Source organism: Apus apus, chromosome 22 (assembly GCF_020740795.1).
Source record: "Apus apus isolate bApuApu2 chromosome 22, bApuApu2.pri.cur, whole genome shotgun sequence".
NCBI classification, from domain to species: domain Eukaryota; kingdom Metazoa; phylum Chordata; class Aves; order Apodiformes; family Apodidae; genus Apus; species Apus apus.
Genome location: NC_067303.1, coordinates 1359596 through 1376699, shown reverse-complemented (window position 1 = coordinate 1376699; position 17104 = coordinate 1359596). Strand labels below are relative to the sequence as shown.

Sequence of the window (17104 nt, the reverse complement as noted above, 5' to 3'; positions counted from 1 at the left end):
TTCTTCCCTGTAGGTTTGGGGCACAACCACACCTGAAAAACCACCTGAGCCTGCTCCTGGTTTTGTCCCAGAAAGCACCTGCACCACCCGCTGCTCCTCCTCTGTGCCCACGGGCCACCAGAGCCACTTTGAAAAGCCTCGGGAGGCCACGAGGGCTCCCCCGCTGCACCTGCGCTCCGAGTCTGTTCCGACTCACTCCTCCTACAGCTTCACACCCCCTGTCCCCCCCGTGAGAACGCTGGAGAGCAAGATTGCTGCTGCCATGCACTCCAACAACACCGACGCCATCAACAACTCCAACTATCACGCCTTCCTGGCCTCCCCCATGCTGGCCTCCTCCGTGGAGGAAGCGCTGCTGCCGCCGCCACCACCTCCCCCACCCAAGCACGCTGCCCTGCAGTCGGTGTACGTGCCGCACCCCAAGCCGGAGAGCATCCCCGAGCCCCCGGGGCCAGACAGCTACGTGCACCACAAGCCGGCTCCCATGCACCAGTACCGGCCCGAGAGCGTTCCTCCCCACCTCTCCTACCACGGCAAGCCCGACCAGCACCAAGCCTACCCCCCTCGCTCCGAGACCCCCGCTTCTGCGGGCGCTCGCTACAACACCTACACCACCCAGGGGAAGAGCAGCTCCGCTCTCCACTCCAAGCCTCGCAGCAGGACGGAGTTTGTGTCCTCGGTGAGCCCCACGGGCCCGCGCAACGCCAGCTACGCCGAGGAGGCCCCCCCCTACCCCACCATCCGCAGGGTCCAGTCGCTGCACGTCCCCACCCCCGCTGCCTCCGCCATCCGCTCCGTCCCCATTTCCCGCACCGAGGTACCTCCGGACGACGAGCCCGTCTACTGCCCGCGGCCCCTCTACCAGTACAAGCCGTACCAGCCCCACTCCGACTACCACGTCACCCAGCTGCAGCCTTACTTTGAGAACGGGCGGGTCCATTACCGCTACAGCCCTTACTCCAGCTCTTCCGGATCCTCTTACTACACCACTGCCGACGGGGGCTTTTACGACCTGGACCCCTACAGCACCGTGAGGGTCCGGCCCTTCCACCCCCTGCCCACCAGGGACTTCCCAGCCTACGCCTCCCGGCTGCAGAGCAAAGGTCTGTACCGCTACCCCAGCCTGTCCGCCTACCCTCGGGGCGGCCTCGTCGGGCACCTGGCAGGCAAGGAGCACAGCTTCGTCAGCAGAGACGTGCCTCCCGCCCCGGACATCAAGCACGTCTACATGTCGTGGGACCTGGAGGACATGGAGAAGTACCGCCTGCAGTCCATCCGCCGGGAGAGCCGCACGCGCCAGAAGGTGAAGGGGCCGCTGATGTCCCAGTATGACAACGTGGCCCCGCTGCTGCCTGAGGAGCTGGGGGGGCTGGATGTGATTCACCTGCGCAGCAAATCGGATCCTGGGAAAACTGGGCTCCTGACCGTGGCGGAAGGGAAGGAGGGGAGGTACCCGGCCAAAGCGGGGACGCCCGAGGGGGACGAACGTTACTACGTGCAGCACCCCGAGCCGGAGCCGGACAGAGCCCACTACCACGGGGCCTACGGGAACGGGCAGGCGGAGAAGCCGTCCCTTCCCCAGAAGCAGAGCAGCGTCCGGAGCAGGAAGCTGCACGAGCCAGGCTGCAGCACCAACGAGCACAGGACACACTTGCAGCAGGAAGCCAGCCATAGGCAGCCTTCCGAGCCCAAGAACGGGCCCCCTTATCCCGACTACAGGCCCAAAGGTGGCCCAGAGCCCTCCGAGCCCATCGGGTACCAGCACTCGGGCGGGAAGTACATCCCAGCAAACCAGGACACCCTGAGGCTGAACCACAAGGAGATGAGGCTGGCAGAGGACAGGCCAGATTTGGAGAGGTCTCGAGCCAGGCCGACCCCATCCATGGAGAAACACTCCAGAGACTGCTATAAAGAGGAGGAACACGCTGCCTCCCCCATGGCACCACCCCCCAAGCCTGAACGGAGCCACAGCCTCAGAATGCAGCACCCCGAATCCATGGAGAGGGACTCTGCCCTCCTCTACCCTTACCAAACCCTTGGGAAACGCCAAAGCACTATGACTGTGGTGTCCCAGTACGATAATTTGGAGGATTACCATACCATGCCTCAGCACCAAAGAGGGGGCTATGTCGGAGGAGGGAGCTTTGTGCCCCCCAGTTTTACCCACGTGCACAGTAGAACTTACGCCACGGCCCTCGGCCAGGGAGCCTTCCTCCCCACGGAGCTGTGTTTGCAGAGGCCTGAAACAGAGGTCCACGTTGAGTGAGCTGGCGTAGGGGGGAAGGAGGGATAGAGTCTAAGCAGCCTCTGCTGGACAGTGGACTGTTTTATTTTTTCAGTGACGGAAAAAAAAAAAAAAAAAGAAAACAAACAAACAAAAAAACCCCAACCCAACCCCAACCCTGTCCTGCTGAGCAAAGCAAACCCACCTTCAGTCCCAGCCCTCCCTGCCCACCACTCACTGTTTTTATGTAGTAGAGATAGAGCTTTTTCATGTAGTTTTGAGACAACTGGAAGGACAGGGCAGGCTGTTGGCAGACAGATGTTGCCAGAGAGGCCAGGCAGAGCTGAAAGATGCTGTTGGGGCAGGGAGGGAAGAAAAAATGGAGTGTTTTTCTTCCCCAGGTTTGACATTGGCAGTCACCACTGCTTCCTCACCACGCCTCCATGGTCCTGTGCATGATGGACCGTGCATGCAGCTGTTCCCCCTGTGAGCCCCATGTGTCATGAGTTGCCCTTCCCACTGCCAGCTTCCAAGAAAGGAGCTCCATGACATGCCTTGGAAGAACCACGGTTCTGCCCCCTCTTGAGGTTACGCAGCAAGAGTGGGCTAAAAGCTGGGCGGGAGGGAAGTCTTTTTCTTCTTGATAAATGCTGAGGTCCTGCCTCTTCCCTTGACAAAGCTTAGGCAGAGTGGATCCACCTCAGTTGCTTTGCAGTGGGTGGGAGCCTGTTTTGACTTCAAGCCTGTGGAGTAGGCTCTGAAGCAAGTTCAAAATACAACACACTTCCTAAATTGTTTGCTTAACAAGCTGCTTCTGACTACAAGAACTCAAATTACTTCAGATTTCTCTATTGTAAGCAGAGGCCAGCTCTGGAAGCCAAGTAGGGCAGGTTGGCATTTGTCATACCAGCAGAAAACAAAACACAAAACCACACCAAACCATACACACAGAGTTGGGAACAGCACACCCATTTCATGCCAGCTCCTCTTTACTGCTAGGCTATCTACAGTCCAGACAATTTAATACCATGTTGTGGCTGGCCAGACAGTATCATGTCTCTACAAAAAGAAAAAAAAATACTATAAAAATTTAAAAGTCTCTTTAGCATTATGTCCAGCTTGTAAATTGGAGCCCAACTTACCAGCTGGGAACGACTGTGCCAAGTTACCTGCATGGCCAGCTATTTACCCTGGGCCAGATCTTGCAGCTCTTAGATCAGGGAATGCTCCTCCTGCCCTTAAACTGAAGGTCTACAGGACCTGGCTTTCTGCAGCCGTCGGGGGGTGTGGGCAGGGGCACCCAGAGCAGTTCCGTGCTGCCCGTGCGCTGGGAATTGCGTTGCCGCCGTCTCACAGCTGCAGCTCGTGCCCGGGTTCAGTCAGCAGTAGGGACAGAAGGCCAGTGCACTCCGTACTATCCCAATAACCTGCTCCTAGGTATTTAAAAGCTTTCTGTATTGTAAAAGCAGCCAGGCAGCATCTCGCCTGCATCCTCCAGCCTCTCGGACTTCCCAGGACTTCCTACCCCCCCCCCTACTGAAGCACATCCATTTCATTAGACAGGACTTGCAAGCAATACTTGAGATTTAGGAGTTTTTAAATGTTCACCAATAAATTCCAAGGCCATTTCTCTTCCATGTGGTTGAAGAGCTTCTGTTTTGACTCTCTAATGTTTTATTAAAAACCTGGAGGTCCTGCAGTTAGCACACAGCTGTGAAAGTTCAAGGGAACTTACATGGGTTTTTTGGACGTAACTTTCATGGCTATTTGGGGGTTTTTAAATCATAAGGAAACTTTGCTTCTAGTAGCTAGCTAGTATTTAGGTGTTTGCTTCTTTTGTAGCCTTGTCTGGGGCTGTTTCAGTGACACTACCTTATGGTTCCGTTTCATTGTGCAATGTTGTTGTTTCAAGCATTTTGTTTAGAAGAGTTACCTGTTCTGAAATGTTATGGAAATAAATCTGGCAGACAGAAGGAAAAAAGAAAGAGAAAAAAGCAGCACTGTGATCCAGGTTACCACAATGTACTTGTGATTAATTACCAGGTAGAGGGGTTAGGTGAAGGAATGTGTTTTCTATTAAGAAAAAGTAAGACACATGATATGCAAAGGTGTCCCCAGGTGAGCCATGTTGAGGGCCTGCTCTGCTCTGCCCAGTCCCTCGGTGCAAGCGTGCCCAGGGAGGGCAGCTGGAGCACAGGCATGTCAGGACTGGGACCAGTCCTTGGCCACTGTAGCACGGTCTCCCCACAGCTGCCAGTTACCTACCTAGGTCTCCAGTGGAAGCAGGGACGATGTGTTTGGTTCAGGCTATTTGGGATTCAGGTACTGAGAGCTGTAGGTCAAACCTCTCTCTCCATGAAAGCCTTAACTCCCCACTCCTGCCCCCCACAGCAACTATCCTCACCTCTGTTTTGGCCTTATGTTAACCAGGACTGTCCTTCTACTGCAAGGGGGCTGAACCAGCTCCCACTAATTGTAAATGCCTCACTGGATTTTCCTACTCAAAGCCACTGTCTCCCTCTAGAGATCAAGTGCCATCCCTGAACAACTTCTGTTCCTTCTGGTCTTGTGCTACCACTGCCTGAGCCTGGGTTCTTCAGCTCACTGCACTGTACCAAGTGCCAGGTGCTAAGCACCCCCTCATCCCTTGGGAAACAAAAGCTTTCAGCACCTCTCAGAAGGAGCTCCTAGAAGTGCACACCCACACTACAATGGCTGCTACGAACAGCCTTCCCCTTGAGAAGGTCTCTCAGAATCCAGACTAACTCTGTACACCAGTGTTGAGCCACAAGTACAAAAAACCAAACCAAGCCAAGTGAAGGCACCAGCTTTTCCCAGACAAGAATACAGATGAGCACCTTTCTTTTGGTGTGGCTACTGCCCATGGCTTCAGCATCTAGTAGGATTCAGCAGTCATTCCACATCCCCTCCAGGCAAAGCCATATTGAGAACTATGCAGTTCTGCTCTTGCACTGTGGTCATCTGATGGTCCTCAGGAAGAGCTCTACATTGACTGATTCATGATAAGGTGAAAACATCCAGCTGTATCTTTCCAACAATCATAGCTGAGATTGTGCAGTAGAATGAGGAGGGAAGGTTACACCAGATGTCTAAGTAAGGTAGATGATCTGGAGGTAAGTTCAGTTCTTTGTGTTCCAGTAGAGAAATGGGAGAGAGCAAGGGGCCAGCAACACAAATGCTGCTCTGTTGTGAGTCCAGTTCTGCTCAGATTCAGTCATTTTTTTGCCTAACCTTATCTCTAGCAAGAGGACAAGCAGCTGTGTTCCTAAATAATTCCCTTACCTTGCCACAGCTATCTGCATCTTGAATTGCCACTTCCTGAGCTTTCAGCCGAGTTCCTCCCTCCTGCATGCAAGAGTTCAGGGTTCTCCAACTCTGGGTTTCCAGCTCCACTTTGGAGTGGAAGGTGCAACTCAAGGGAGACCTTCCTTGGCAAAGGGGGAGTGCAGGTGTTAGCTGAGTAATGAGGACCAAGCCCCTATGAAGTCTTAACTAAAGCATTAATTTCTGATTTTTTAAGAGTCTTATCAGGTGAAATCTATATGCATATATGACAAAACACCCACAACTTTGTGCCTACATCCTTCCCCAGATCCTCAATTTCTGCTCATCACTGGAAGGGGGGGTCAGTAAGGATTGCACAGTGGTAGTAAATTGCAACACAAAACCAAAACCACCTTGAAAACATTCTGTTCCTCTTTATCCCCAGGAAGGGACAGAACCTCCCGGGTACTCTGCCATTCAGCAGGACCTTGACAGGGCATTGAAGTGATGTGTTACGTGTCAGGAAATCTGGAGGAGAAACTCCTTGACTTCAGTGAAGGGCAGCTTAGGCATGCAGCTCTTTCCCCAGAGCCTGTGCTGCAGATCCCCGGTGCTGAAAGGCATGGTCGGGTTCCAGCAAACCTCGGTACCTTTGTGTGCAGGGTCTTGCCTTGTCCAGTGGGGGGAGGGAGGAGAAAAGGGTTGTTTTGCAGTTCATTTTCCTGCTGTAGAAGACTTGATTTTTCTTTCCCTGAGCCGCATGAGAGGAACATCCCAGAAAGTCTTGGGTTACCTTTGGAGTTCCCTTCACTTTAATTTATATAGTGTCTTTTTTTGTGAACTGGTGTAAAATGTATATGCCGAAAAGCTCATGTATTTTTATGTAAATATTTTTTGTGGTTTCCCCACTTGCCCTTCTCTGTAAATATTTACAATTCTCATATTCTTCTCACCTTGTATGATGCAGATGTGGTTTTGTTTCTGTTTTTTATTTGTACTGTAATGCAACAATGCAGACTGAGGTGTCTTGTGGTATTAAACAAAAGCAACAGTCCCACTGAGCTCACACTCAGATGTACAACTTGACAGCATTAATCAAGCCAGGTTAAAAACTATTCTGTTGTGTTTGTGTGTGGTTTTTAATTCTGCCTCATTCATTAATATTATATTTAAAAACTGGGAAAAGCCCATTTAGAGCCATGCCCTGGAGGAGTGCTGGCAGTGTTGCTGAAGAGGAGGGAGGAGGTGACTCTGGATTCAGATGCCAGGGCTATTGCAGACTTGCTCCCTGTAAGCCCAGGCCACTGCTTCTCTGTTCGTTTGCCCTGTGGCCATGACTGCTTCCTAACAAAAAATAAACTAGCCTGGGCTTTTTTAGTGTCCCTTTCTTCTCATCCAGCATGACAGCACAAGGAGAAACAGTTTGGCACTTGCACAGAAGACACAGGGCAGATTAAGTTAGAACTGACAGATGGCTCAGGCCACCTTGACCCTTGGAGCTGGCCAGGAGGGATTCTGGGCACCATGGTAATACTGTATATAGTTAATTAACAGCAGAAAGGTGATTAAAGGAAGCTAATTTTATATGTACTTTTAGCAGTCTTTTCAACCAGCAAATGTTATGCTCTTTAGAACTGCTGCCAGTAATAAAACCAACTCAGCAGTCTGTCCTCTTCTTGGAGGACAGGCCAACCCCAGGCTCTGTGCTGAGCCTGGGGAGCACCATCTGCCCTGGGGTTCCATGTACATCCAGGGGCTGCTGGATATTCAGGCTCATCTTAGATCTTTGTCTCAGCCAATCCCCCCATCCTCACTTTACAATCCAGGCCTACTTCATAGCCCACAGGCAGCCTCTCCAGATGCATACTGGTGTCCTGGTAAGAAAGGTCCCACAAGCAACCCACCCCCTTTTCCATTCTCTAACATCTGCTTGGCACCAGGAATTCCTGCTGCTCCAGAGCAACACAGACAGGTCAGCAGGATCTTCCAAAGGCTGCCATGCAGACCAAGCACCCTGCTGCATTTTTGGTGTGAGCAGCACCTCCTACCACCCAGATGGGCAGCAGGCACTGAGCTTGTCCTCTGCTGAGCAGCAACAGACACTGCTGCTGCATCCAGACTGGTAAGAATCCCACAGGCTTTCACCCTCCACGTGAACCCTCCCTGCTCCCTTCCACCCCTGCTTCATGTGCCTGGTGAAGAGTCATCTGTTCATGCCACTAAGGCTGCTGGTGTCCTCGAGGCCAGCAAAGGCAGGACACAGAACTAGGATGACTTAGCAAACAAAACTCTTTACTTCTGAAGTCCAAGAGACAAATTCATAACTAAAGTGTTGATGGCAGCTCAACAAATATTCTACATTGTATGCTAAATGTCAAAAGGACAATTATGAACTATTAAATTACCACCAAAGACTCAGGTTTGGTGGGTAAGGGAGTATCAGACCTGAACCCACCATGTCAAGGAGCATCCCCCCCCAAGAGCTGACATTCCACCTGCTTGGTTTGGCCCAAAGCCCCTCCAGAGCCCTCCCCACCAGCAGGGGCATTTCCTTTAGTCACACCTCAGATCACAGGAGTTTGCACATCCAAAGAGGCCCCAGGGGGTACAGGCAATGCTGGGAGCGTTTCTGGACTGCACATCCCTATTCCTCCTCCCGCCAATTTCAGAAAAAGAAAAAAAGGGGTGAAAACACTCCAGTCTCCTCTGACAGCCCATCCCGAGCAGCAGCCTCGGGGCTCAGATTCACTTCCAGAAGGGATGGGGAGGGGGTAGGACTGGTGTAAACTTTTGTGTCTAAGCACCGGTAAAAACATCAGAACTGATTTTTCTGCAGTGCCTCCACCAGGTAGCGCTGTGAAACCACATTTGCCTCTAAAAGCCAACTTTTTAGACCATTTCAAAGGATCATTTTCCTTTCTAGTAGCTTCTGTTCGGGTTTCCAACTTCTGACATCTAGGGTTGGTTTTAAAAATTATTTTCCATTTTTTAAAAAGATCTCTTGAGCACTCGCTGCTCCTGCAGCTTTGCAGCCAGGCTGCTAAGGAGCTCTGCTCCCCCTGAAGCAGCACCAGCCTGAGAAGACTGGCTTCCCTCTGATGCTGAAACATCCAAACAGAAAAGCAACCTGCAGACCTAGGCAGAGCACTGCTGCTCTTCAGAGGAGCTATCAGCAGTTCAAGGACTCCAGCCCCAGAGGAACACTACAGTGTTTGCTTCAACCCTAGAAAAGTAACCCAAAAGCAGCAACTGATACTGGAGAAGCTGGGAGGATGCAAGGCTGCTCAGTTCCTCCAGTCAGCAGGATGCCCTACTGAGATTAATTATCACACTGCAACTAGAAGACCCCCCAGCCACAAGCAGAAGTCCAGGCTCTCCCAGAGCAAAGCTTATGCAAATACAGGAGTCTCTCCAGCTACACATGCACAGCAACAGCAGCACTTAGGATGCAACTCGTTAAACCTCACCTGGGCACAAGCCAGGATTTGGCTTCACATCTTCCCATCAATCAGAGGCTGAGCATCTGCTCCAGGCAGGCTCCTTCCCCCCGGGTCCAAGCAGGGCAGCAGGACAGCCTGGATCTTTCTGCCCCTCGAAGGGACCTGCAGGCAGGAAGGCCTCCAAACGGGGAGGCTTCTGGTGCCCCTCTCCAGCAGGACTGGGCAGAAGCTTGGCAGAGTAGCATGAGAATAAAGGAGGGACACGGGGGTCACACAAATCCCCTGGATTAACATTCCTGGTGTGAAAGCAGTGCTGGGTATAAGAACAGCCAGCCAGGACCTCAAACACCAGGCCAGCACAGATGGCAAAGCACCCTGCCCACAGCCTGGGTCACAGACCAGGAAAGCCAGACCAGCTACTTCTGAGGTAACATCCATGATGTGGGGGCCAGTGGCAGCAACCAAAATGAAGAGGGAGCAGCAGTTCTTTCCACTCCTCTCAACTTCCTGGGGACACCAGGAGCAAGGTTCCTGCTCTAGCCCCATCCCCACCCTTCCCACACCTCCTGTGGGAAGAGCAGAGAGGGCACAGTCCTGCTCCTTAGCTTTCTCTGTTCAGAAGCTGTAAGCCAGCTCTGCATCAGGGACTGTCACAGCAGCATCCACCTACTCCTCTGCAATCTCTTCATCTCCCTTTCCTGAAGGGGTTTTCAGTCCCCTCTGCCAGCTGGGTGCACACACACGGTGGGACAAAGTCCCTGGGTCACTTCAGGGGCACAGCACTGAGGGTACCACTCACACCAAGGCTCTCAAGCTCACAGCACAGCTCTTGGCCAAGTTATAACTTTGGGAATCTCACAAGCCCAAACAATTCATCTTCTCTGCTACCACCCAGCTCCATCTTCCCACTGCTGCAGGAGGTCAGGAGCTGCCTTTCAGCCTCCCCACAGCGTGTGTTCCAGTGGGCTTCTCCCAGAGAAGCCTTGGGCTGTACACCAGGCACTGAGGGTGCACGTTGCCCAGCACCTATTCTGTGAGTGTCCACTGGATCCCAGCAGCTTGAGCAGTTGGAGGAAGAGGAATAAAAAACACCAACAGTTCTTGTCTTAATGCTATTTGGCAGGGGTGGGGTGTCCTGAGGAAACATGAGGTGTTGCAGGCTCCAGCACTGCTGCTGAGCAACCACAGCACTGCTGCAGTTCTGCAGCTGGAACTGGTTTGTGCCATGGTGGGACCTAACTAGACACCCTCCCCCAAACCTCTCTCTCTAATCATTAATTCTACAGAGCACACAGTGAAGATGCCACCTGGGCAGAGTATCCATTAAATAAATAGCAGGCTGCCCTGTAGCAAGAAGGGGAAGACTTGATGCAATGCACAGTGAAATTAAAATTGCCTCAACTCTGTCATGAGTATCTTGACCTGTAAAGGTCAGAGCCCATGGTCCCTCCTTGCCCCAGTGGGCCAAAGTAAATCATCACCCTCCAGGCAGACACCCTTGACTTCAGACCTTGTGTCTGTGCTTTATGGTGCGAATCGGCAGCCAAGACAGGCTCCTCTGCCTTATCACCTCTCTGGAAAGACCTCCCTGCCAGCACTGGCTTCCTCCAGCTCCACAGAGCTGCTGTCCAACCTGCCTAGTCTGTACATCTCCCACCGTGGACTTTCCTCCCTGCAAGTGCTCCCAGTTACCAGCCTCTGCCAGCAACTGCAGCTTCAGCTCCTAGCCCAAGGAGATCATTGTATTACTGAGGGACAAGAGTTGTCCCCTACTTGTGACAAGACAAGCCCATCAAGCACCAAAATCACACAGGAAATTCCTGTTCTACTATGTAGCAGCCCAGCATTTATCTCAAACATTTACACAGCACCACAGCCCAGTGGCTCAGGGGGTACAAGGAGAAGAGGAGGGTGCACAGCACCCCCTGACAGCTCGACTGAACGTGTTCATTGCAGCCACACACAGTCAATGACGATCCTGCCTTTCTGGGCAAAGAAAAATTGCCCTTCTAAATATCAAAGGCAACAGGAAAGAATGAGATCCTCGTACAAAAGGACAGTTAAGCCTAATAGCAATTGTATATTTAGAAAGATGACAGGTCTGCAGAAAGTGTGACAGCTTAGGAAAGGGAAACAGGTTGCCCAAAGGGCAAGGAGAGGGTTTTCAAGAAGAAGAAAAAAGTCTTCATCCATTTTTTAAAGATCTAAGATGCTAAATAAGAATATTTGACTCCAGCAAGTGCTGGAACTTTATGCATTATTCAAACTGCATGAACATTTGAAAACCAGAGACCTGGAAGGCTTCAATGAGAACCAGTCACCTGGCAGGTTCCCAGGAGGAAGGGGGGTGCTCCGTGTGCCCCCAGGAGGCTGCCACAGGGTTCTTGTGGCTTCCCCTTGGGCTCTGCACCTCAGCAGCCCCAGCTCCTCTCTGCCCCCAGACTACTCAGAAAATCCCAGCAAGATGTGCTCAGGACACATCTAGGGAAAAACCATTCCTGCTCCACAAGCACCAAACAACTCAAAGAAAAGTAACAGACAGAAACACAGGAGTAAAGCAGGAGCACGGAGGGACTCGGTGCAGTAGGAAGGGGGATACGTGCAGCAACCCACAATAGACATGCAGGTCAAAACCTCCCCTCCTCCAAATCAACACCCACCTTCTAGGACAGACAGTCTCACCCATGGTAACATTCCAGGAAAACCTCGTCCTGCTGCACTTCAAGTTGTAAATTCAAGCACAAGAATAAAAAAGAAAAAAAAATGCCAGACAGGGCCAGGTTTTCAGACAGGCAGGCAGCAGAAACACATCCACAGCCCAGGCCTTGCTTCTGAGGATGGGAAGGCATCTGCCTTGCCCCTCTGCCCTTGAGCAGTGCCTGCCTTTCGCAAGTTTTCTTTGCTTTATTAGCATCTTTTCCTTCAGACTCCTTCTAGTTGCTTTTTTAGAGGGGATCTTGATCACCTCGCTTAAAGAAATGTTTTGGTTGTTTCACACCTTTGCTTTCCTTCCTCTGAATCCAATCCAAGCTCTACCAGCTTTTGCCCTTTATCTAGCCTGAAAACTGGAGCATGATCTGTCACCTCTACTGCAGAAGACAGGGATGTTGAGGAGGGATGGCTGCACAGTTAAAACATGAGAGCATCCCACCACAAACACGGACACCAGGCTGTGCTGGCCAGTGATGTTGCACCAATCTAGAGAAAGTGGAAGTTTGTTGGTAATTCAGCAACTCCCCAGCTAAGGAAAACTGGCTTCATCCTGGCTCAAACCAGGACACACTTGCTGAGCAGTGAGATCAGAAGGTGCATGAACATGCAACAGAGCAGGCACCAACTTCTGCAATGGAGCAAGAGAAGCTGCTCTGAACCTTCTCATATTTCCCTGATGTGTACTGGGACCAGTCCTATTCCACACTGGGGGAGTGGCTGGAGAGCAGCCCAGCAGAGAGGGACCTGGGAGCACTGGTTGACAACTGGTTGAACATGAGCCAGCAGTGTGCCCAGGTGACCAAGGGCATCCTGGCTTGTGCCAGGAATGGTGTGGCCAGCAGGAGCAGGGATGTGATTGTTCCCCTGTGCTCAGCACTGGGGAGGCCTCACCTCCAGTCCTGGGTGCAGTTCTGGGCCCCTCACTGCAAGAAGGATCTTGAGGTGCTGAAGCAGGTCCAGAGGAGACAACAAGGCTGGTGAAAGGACTAGAGAGAAAGTCTTACAGGGAGAGGCTGAGGGAGCTGGGGTTGTTTAGCCTGGAGAAGAGGAGACTCAGGGGGGACCTTCTCACTCTCTACAACTCCCTGAAGGGAGGTTGTGCTCCGGGGGGTCTGGGCTCTCCTCCCAGGCAACCAGTGACAGGATGAGAGGGCCTGGCCTGAAGCTGCTCCAGGGGAAGTTTAGGTTGGATATCAGGAAGCACTTCCTCATGGAAAGGGTGATCAGACACTGGAATGGACTGCCCAGGGAAGTGGTGGAGGCACCATCCCTGGAGGTGTTGAAGGAAAGGCTGGAGGTGGCACTTAGTGCCATGGTCTGGAGATGTGGTGGTGTTAGGTCATAAGCTGGACTTGATGATCTTAAAAATCTCTTGCAGCCTTGGTGATTCTGTGATACAGGTTTTGAGGCTGAGATCAGCAAATGGGGAAAAGCCCCTCCACAAGAGCCAGAGGGCTGATGGACCCTTTGTTAAACACGAAGATACAATGGCAATCACTGCTGTGAAAGCCCATAAGGCTTTAAGTTAATTAGGCTTTATTTCCAGACCAGGATTGGAACAAGTAATACAGGGACAGACACAACATCACAAAAGAAAAATTACTGAATAGAGGCTGAGCAAGTGAACTCGATCCATCCTGCACCCCGAGAGAGACTGAGAGCTCTGCAAACACATCCTGTTGCTGCACACTTCAAACCATCATCATGCAAATACACAAAGGTGCAAATTGAGATTTCAGCAGAAAACTCTCTTCTGGCAGTTCCTGGCTTTTAAGTCCATTACTTTGTAACCTTAGGACTATGCTTTTTTGTGGGTTTGTATTATAGATGCAACCTCTGCTCTCTGCTTCTGCACACACATTAGCATTTTTCCGCATGGCTCTGCTCCCACCCTCCAGCACAGCAGCCTAAGTGTCCTTGTTCCAGCTCTTTCATCTCATCTCCTGCAGGATGAATAATGGGGCAGTGGTGAGGGAGAGAGGGGAGCAGACACACTGTTTGGAGTTTCAGACCAGACAATGAGAAGTTTAAAATTCGAATCCGTCAAATTAGAAGGAAGCTCTTGATTTGCATCTACCCACAATAACATCACTGGGAAAGAAGCTCTGTCCAAAACTGATTTAAAACCCTCATCATGAAAGGGAAGAAAGAAAACCAGGAATTAGGATTACATTCTCTTTTTCCCCTACATATATTGTGGTTTTCAGGGCGTATCTCAGACACTCAGATCCAGAGCCTGGGATGAAGCCCTGCACTTCTCAGAAAGGTCACGCTGGAGCTGTATGGATTTACACACGAAGCTGGAGGAAAGCCAAGTGCAGGTGAAGCCTTGGTGCCAAGAGAGGGTCAGCCCAGTGGTCTGTCCTCAGAGTCTTCCTCACAGTTGTCCTGCACAGCGTGGAGCAGCCCTGCCACATCTCTGGCTGTACCAGAGGTTTGCACAGCAGGCACCTGCCCATGGCTGGAAGGAGCCTCCAACCCTCATTTGCTACCAGATGTAGCATGTTGGGGCAACCCCAAGATGGCCAGTTCCCTCTGGAGATGATCCATGCTCACCTCTGGGAGCCTCAGGAAGGTGTCATGACTTGCCCTCATCAGGATATGCCTTACTAATTACTCACTAACAGTAAATCGTGCTGATAATTTATAAACCCAAGGGGTCCAGTAACACAAAACTGATCCAGAAGTTCCTTCAAGTAGATGGTCCACTCCTGACGTGGACACAACTTCAAGCACACCACTCACTAAAGTGTAGGTTTCAAACCACTCCAGTCTCTAATTAACCAGGTCTTCTGAGAAAGCAGGAGTCACCCCCACTATACTGAAGCAAAAGCAGAGAGCCAAGCCCAGTGAATCTGGGGAGGTTAAAGAGCAAGCCAGGTGTGACAGCAGGACTCCACTGCTCCCACCCAGGACATCAGTGTCCCCCAGAATATGACCAATTTTATATTCCTGACTTCAAAGTGGTCTCATGGTTTATTTCTGCGTGCTGACATGAAATGGGTGAAACCTACAGACCCTTCACAAGTTCCTGAGCACTCAAAACCCGAGTCAGGGGGCTGAACATCAGCTTAGCTTGGATGGCAGAAACAACTGCAGAAGTAACTAAACAGCTGATCAATTTTGAGAAACTAAGCCTCTAATTGCTAACTAGAAATATGAAGCAGAGTTATTTCTTGTTTAGCAGAAGAGTAGGATGCAGAGCTGTAACCACCTGTGACAGACCCTGCCCAGCCTGTCCTGTGCTGGAGGTTTGCTCTGCACACTCCCAGGACACACAAGAGCACCCTGAATACTGGCTTTGATACTGTACAATTGTATCAGCACTTGAGGAATAGAAATGTCAAAGCAATTAAGTCTCAAGAGGTTCTTTTTCTCTCTATCCATTAAAAATAACATTTCCCAACCCAGGCTTTTCTGCAAAACACTGTCAATATAAAGTCTTGATTTTTTTCCTAAAGAACAGGGAAAGAGGAAAAAGAAAAGTGGAAAGCAAGGAATCAGAGAGCTGGGGCAAAACAGCTTCCCCTAAACCTGCCATATTTTCCACTCCAAATCAAAACAATCCCCTTTTTGTATTTCACAGGCTTGTTTCTCCTGGCATTTTCCAATGCAATGGCATAGGTTTTATTAAAAAAATAAAACATTTAAAGCCAGCTGCTGAGCCGCTTCAGCTGATCACTTCACCTGCTTGCACCCCAGTTCTACGAGGCAGAGATACCAGAAACCTGCTCAGGACAAGGACTATGCAGGGCCCTGGGTGTTGTTCAGCAACAGGCAGCTGTGAATTGTCTCCTGTGCACACAGAACATTTTCCATTTAAATGATTATTGAAGTGTTTTCACTGAGCCATAATCAACCAATGAGGCAACACTCTTCCCCTCTGCAAACAAACTTCTGTGAGGTGCCTGGAAACCACCCTCCTGCTGCTGTCCATACCCAGCTATGGCCTAAAACAAGTGGCAAGAATTCAAATAACTGAGCAGCAAGCTCAGAACAAGAGCAGGCTCTGAGCATTTGGCCCAGGGCTACCAGCCAACTGGCAACCAGCTCAGGAGCCCTGACTCCCAGCTCCTTCTGCTCTGCCCACTAGCCCAAGCTGTTAATGACTTGCTGCTTCAATTACATTTTCTGCTCTGTTCTTTCAAGGATGAAGTCAGTGGTAAATGTTTTCTGCAAAGGGAAATCCATTCTGGATTCCCCAGGACACAAGCAGTGCAAGGCAACTCGGTGTCCTTGTGGGAAGGAAGAGAGAAACCGGGCAAGAAAATCATTCACATCTTGTAGCCTTTTAAGTTTCCTTTACCCCAACTGCTCTGGCCACGTTAAATCCCACCCAGTCTCTCTGCCATGGCTCTTATTTCTCTGCTGAGCCTGTCCCACTGCAGGCCATGAGCAACCTTCCAAACAGATTTGGGAAGAAATGAGCATTAGATGTGCAGGGAATTATCAACCCACCTCTGAAAGCCTGCAAGAAAAGGATATTCCTTCCAAGGCTTCTCTAAGCAGCAATAAATCTTTCAAGTGTCTTCCAAGCTAATTCTACAGAGAGTGGATGAGCTGTGCTTTGCTTCTAGGACAGGCAGATTAAGGGAACCACATTTCCCCCCCCTTCCTGCTGGAGGGCTGGTCAATCTGTCATTATGTGCACAATGTCACCCTCCCCTTGCTCTGCTGGCACGTCTCCCAACAGACAAGGCTGCCCACAATGAGTGCAGCCCCTGCCAGCCAGGGTTGCCTCAGTAACTGGGCTGGCTCCAGCTGCCAGCTCTTGGGCTGGTGGGAACGCAACAAGCACCTCACGGGGGGTCCAGCAAGGACTGTTGCTGCTCAAAGCCTGAGTTCAGAAAACAAAAGCTCTGGAGTTGAAAGAGAATGGCTGGATAACAGCACAGACTCCTTTGCAGGTCCCTGCTGCTGTACCCCACAGAGCATCTGCCATGTCTCTGTCTTTCTCCCTTTTCACAAAAACAACAAGTGGGTTCCTTCCCTGCAGCACACTGGCTTTTTCTTAAAATTCACATACATGAGGGCACTTGAAGATTAAGGCCCCTCCACTGGCACAGCAGGGCATGACTGGCTGGACAGACACAAGTGTAAAACTTATGTCAGTTAAGCAGGCACCATGGGGAGCACAAGATGTGCCCAGCGAGGAGGTGAACATGGCAAACAAACACCAAAATGCAGACCAGGTTGCTCTTCCCAAGCTGGCAGCCAGGAGCTGCATCACAGAAGCTGCTCCCTGGTCACACAGGGCTCAAAGCTTCCAGAGCTGTCCCCAAAACGCTGCTTCAGCACAGGACTTGCTGTAAGGCAGCAGAAAGATGATCTGCTCTAGTAGGCAGGTACTCGGTCAAGCTTGTGCCACAGCTTCTGCTTTTAGTATCAGTTCAGACTGAAAGTTTTCAAAGCAGGAAGGACCAGCACCAACACCAACAGGTCC

At 51.0% G+C, this 17104-nt stretch overlaps 1 protein-coding gene across 4 annotated transcripts in view; it reads left to right on the top strand.

Moving 5' to 3' along the window:
- ARHGAP32 (Rho GTPase activating protein 32) overlaps window positions 1–6624 on the top strand; it is a 97752-nt gene extending 91128 nt beyond the window's left edge. For all 4 annotated transcript variants that reach the window (XM_051638475.1, XM_051638471.1, XM_051638473.1 and 1 more), the window contains one exon: window positions 14–6624. In XM_051638475.1, coding sequence (XP_051494435.1) covers window positions 14–2266 — 2253 coding nt within the window. In that variant the 3' untranslated portion in view covers window positions 2267–6624. The remainder of the gene's footprint in view (window positions 1–13) is intronic.
- The last annotated feature ends 10480 nt before the right edge of the window (window positions 6625–17104 follow it).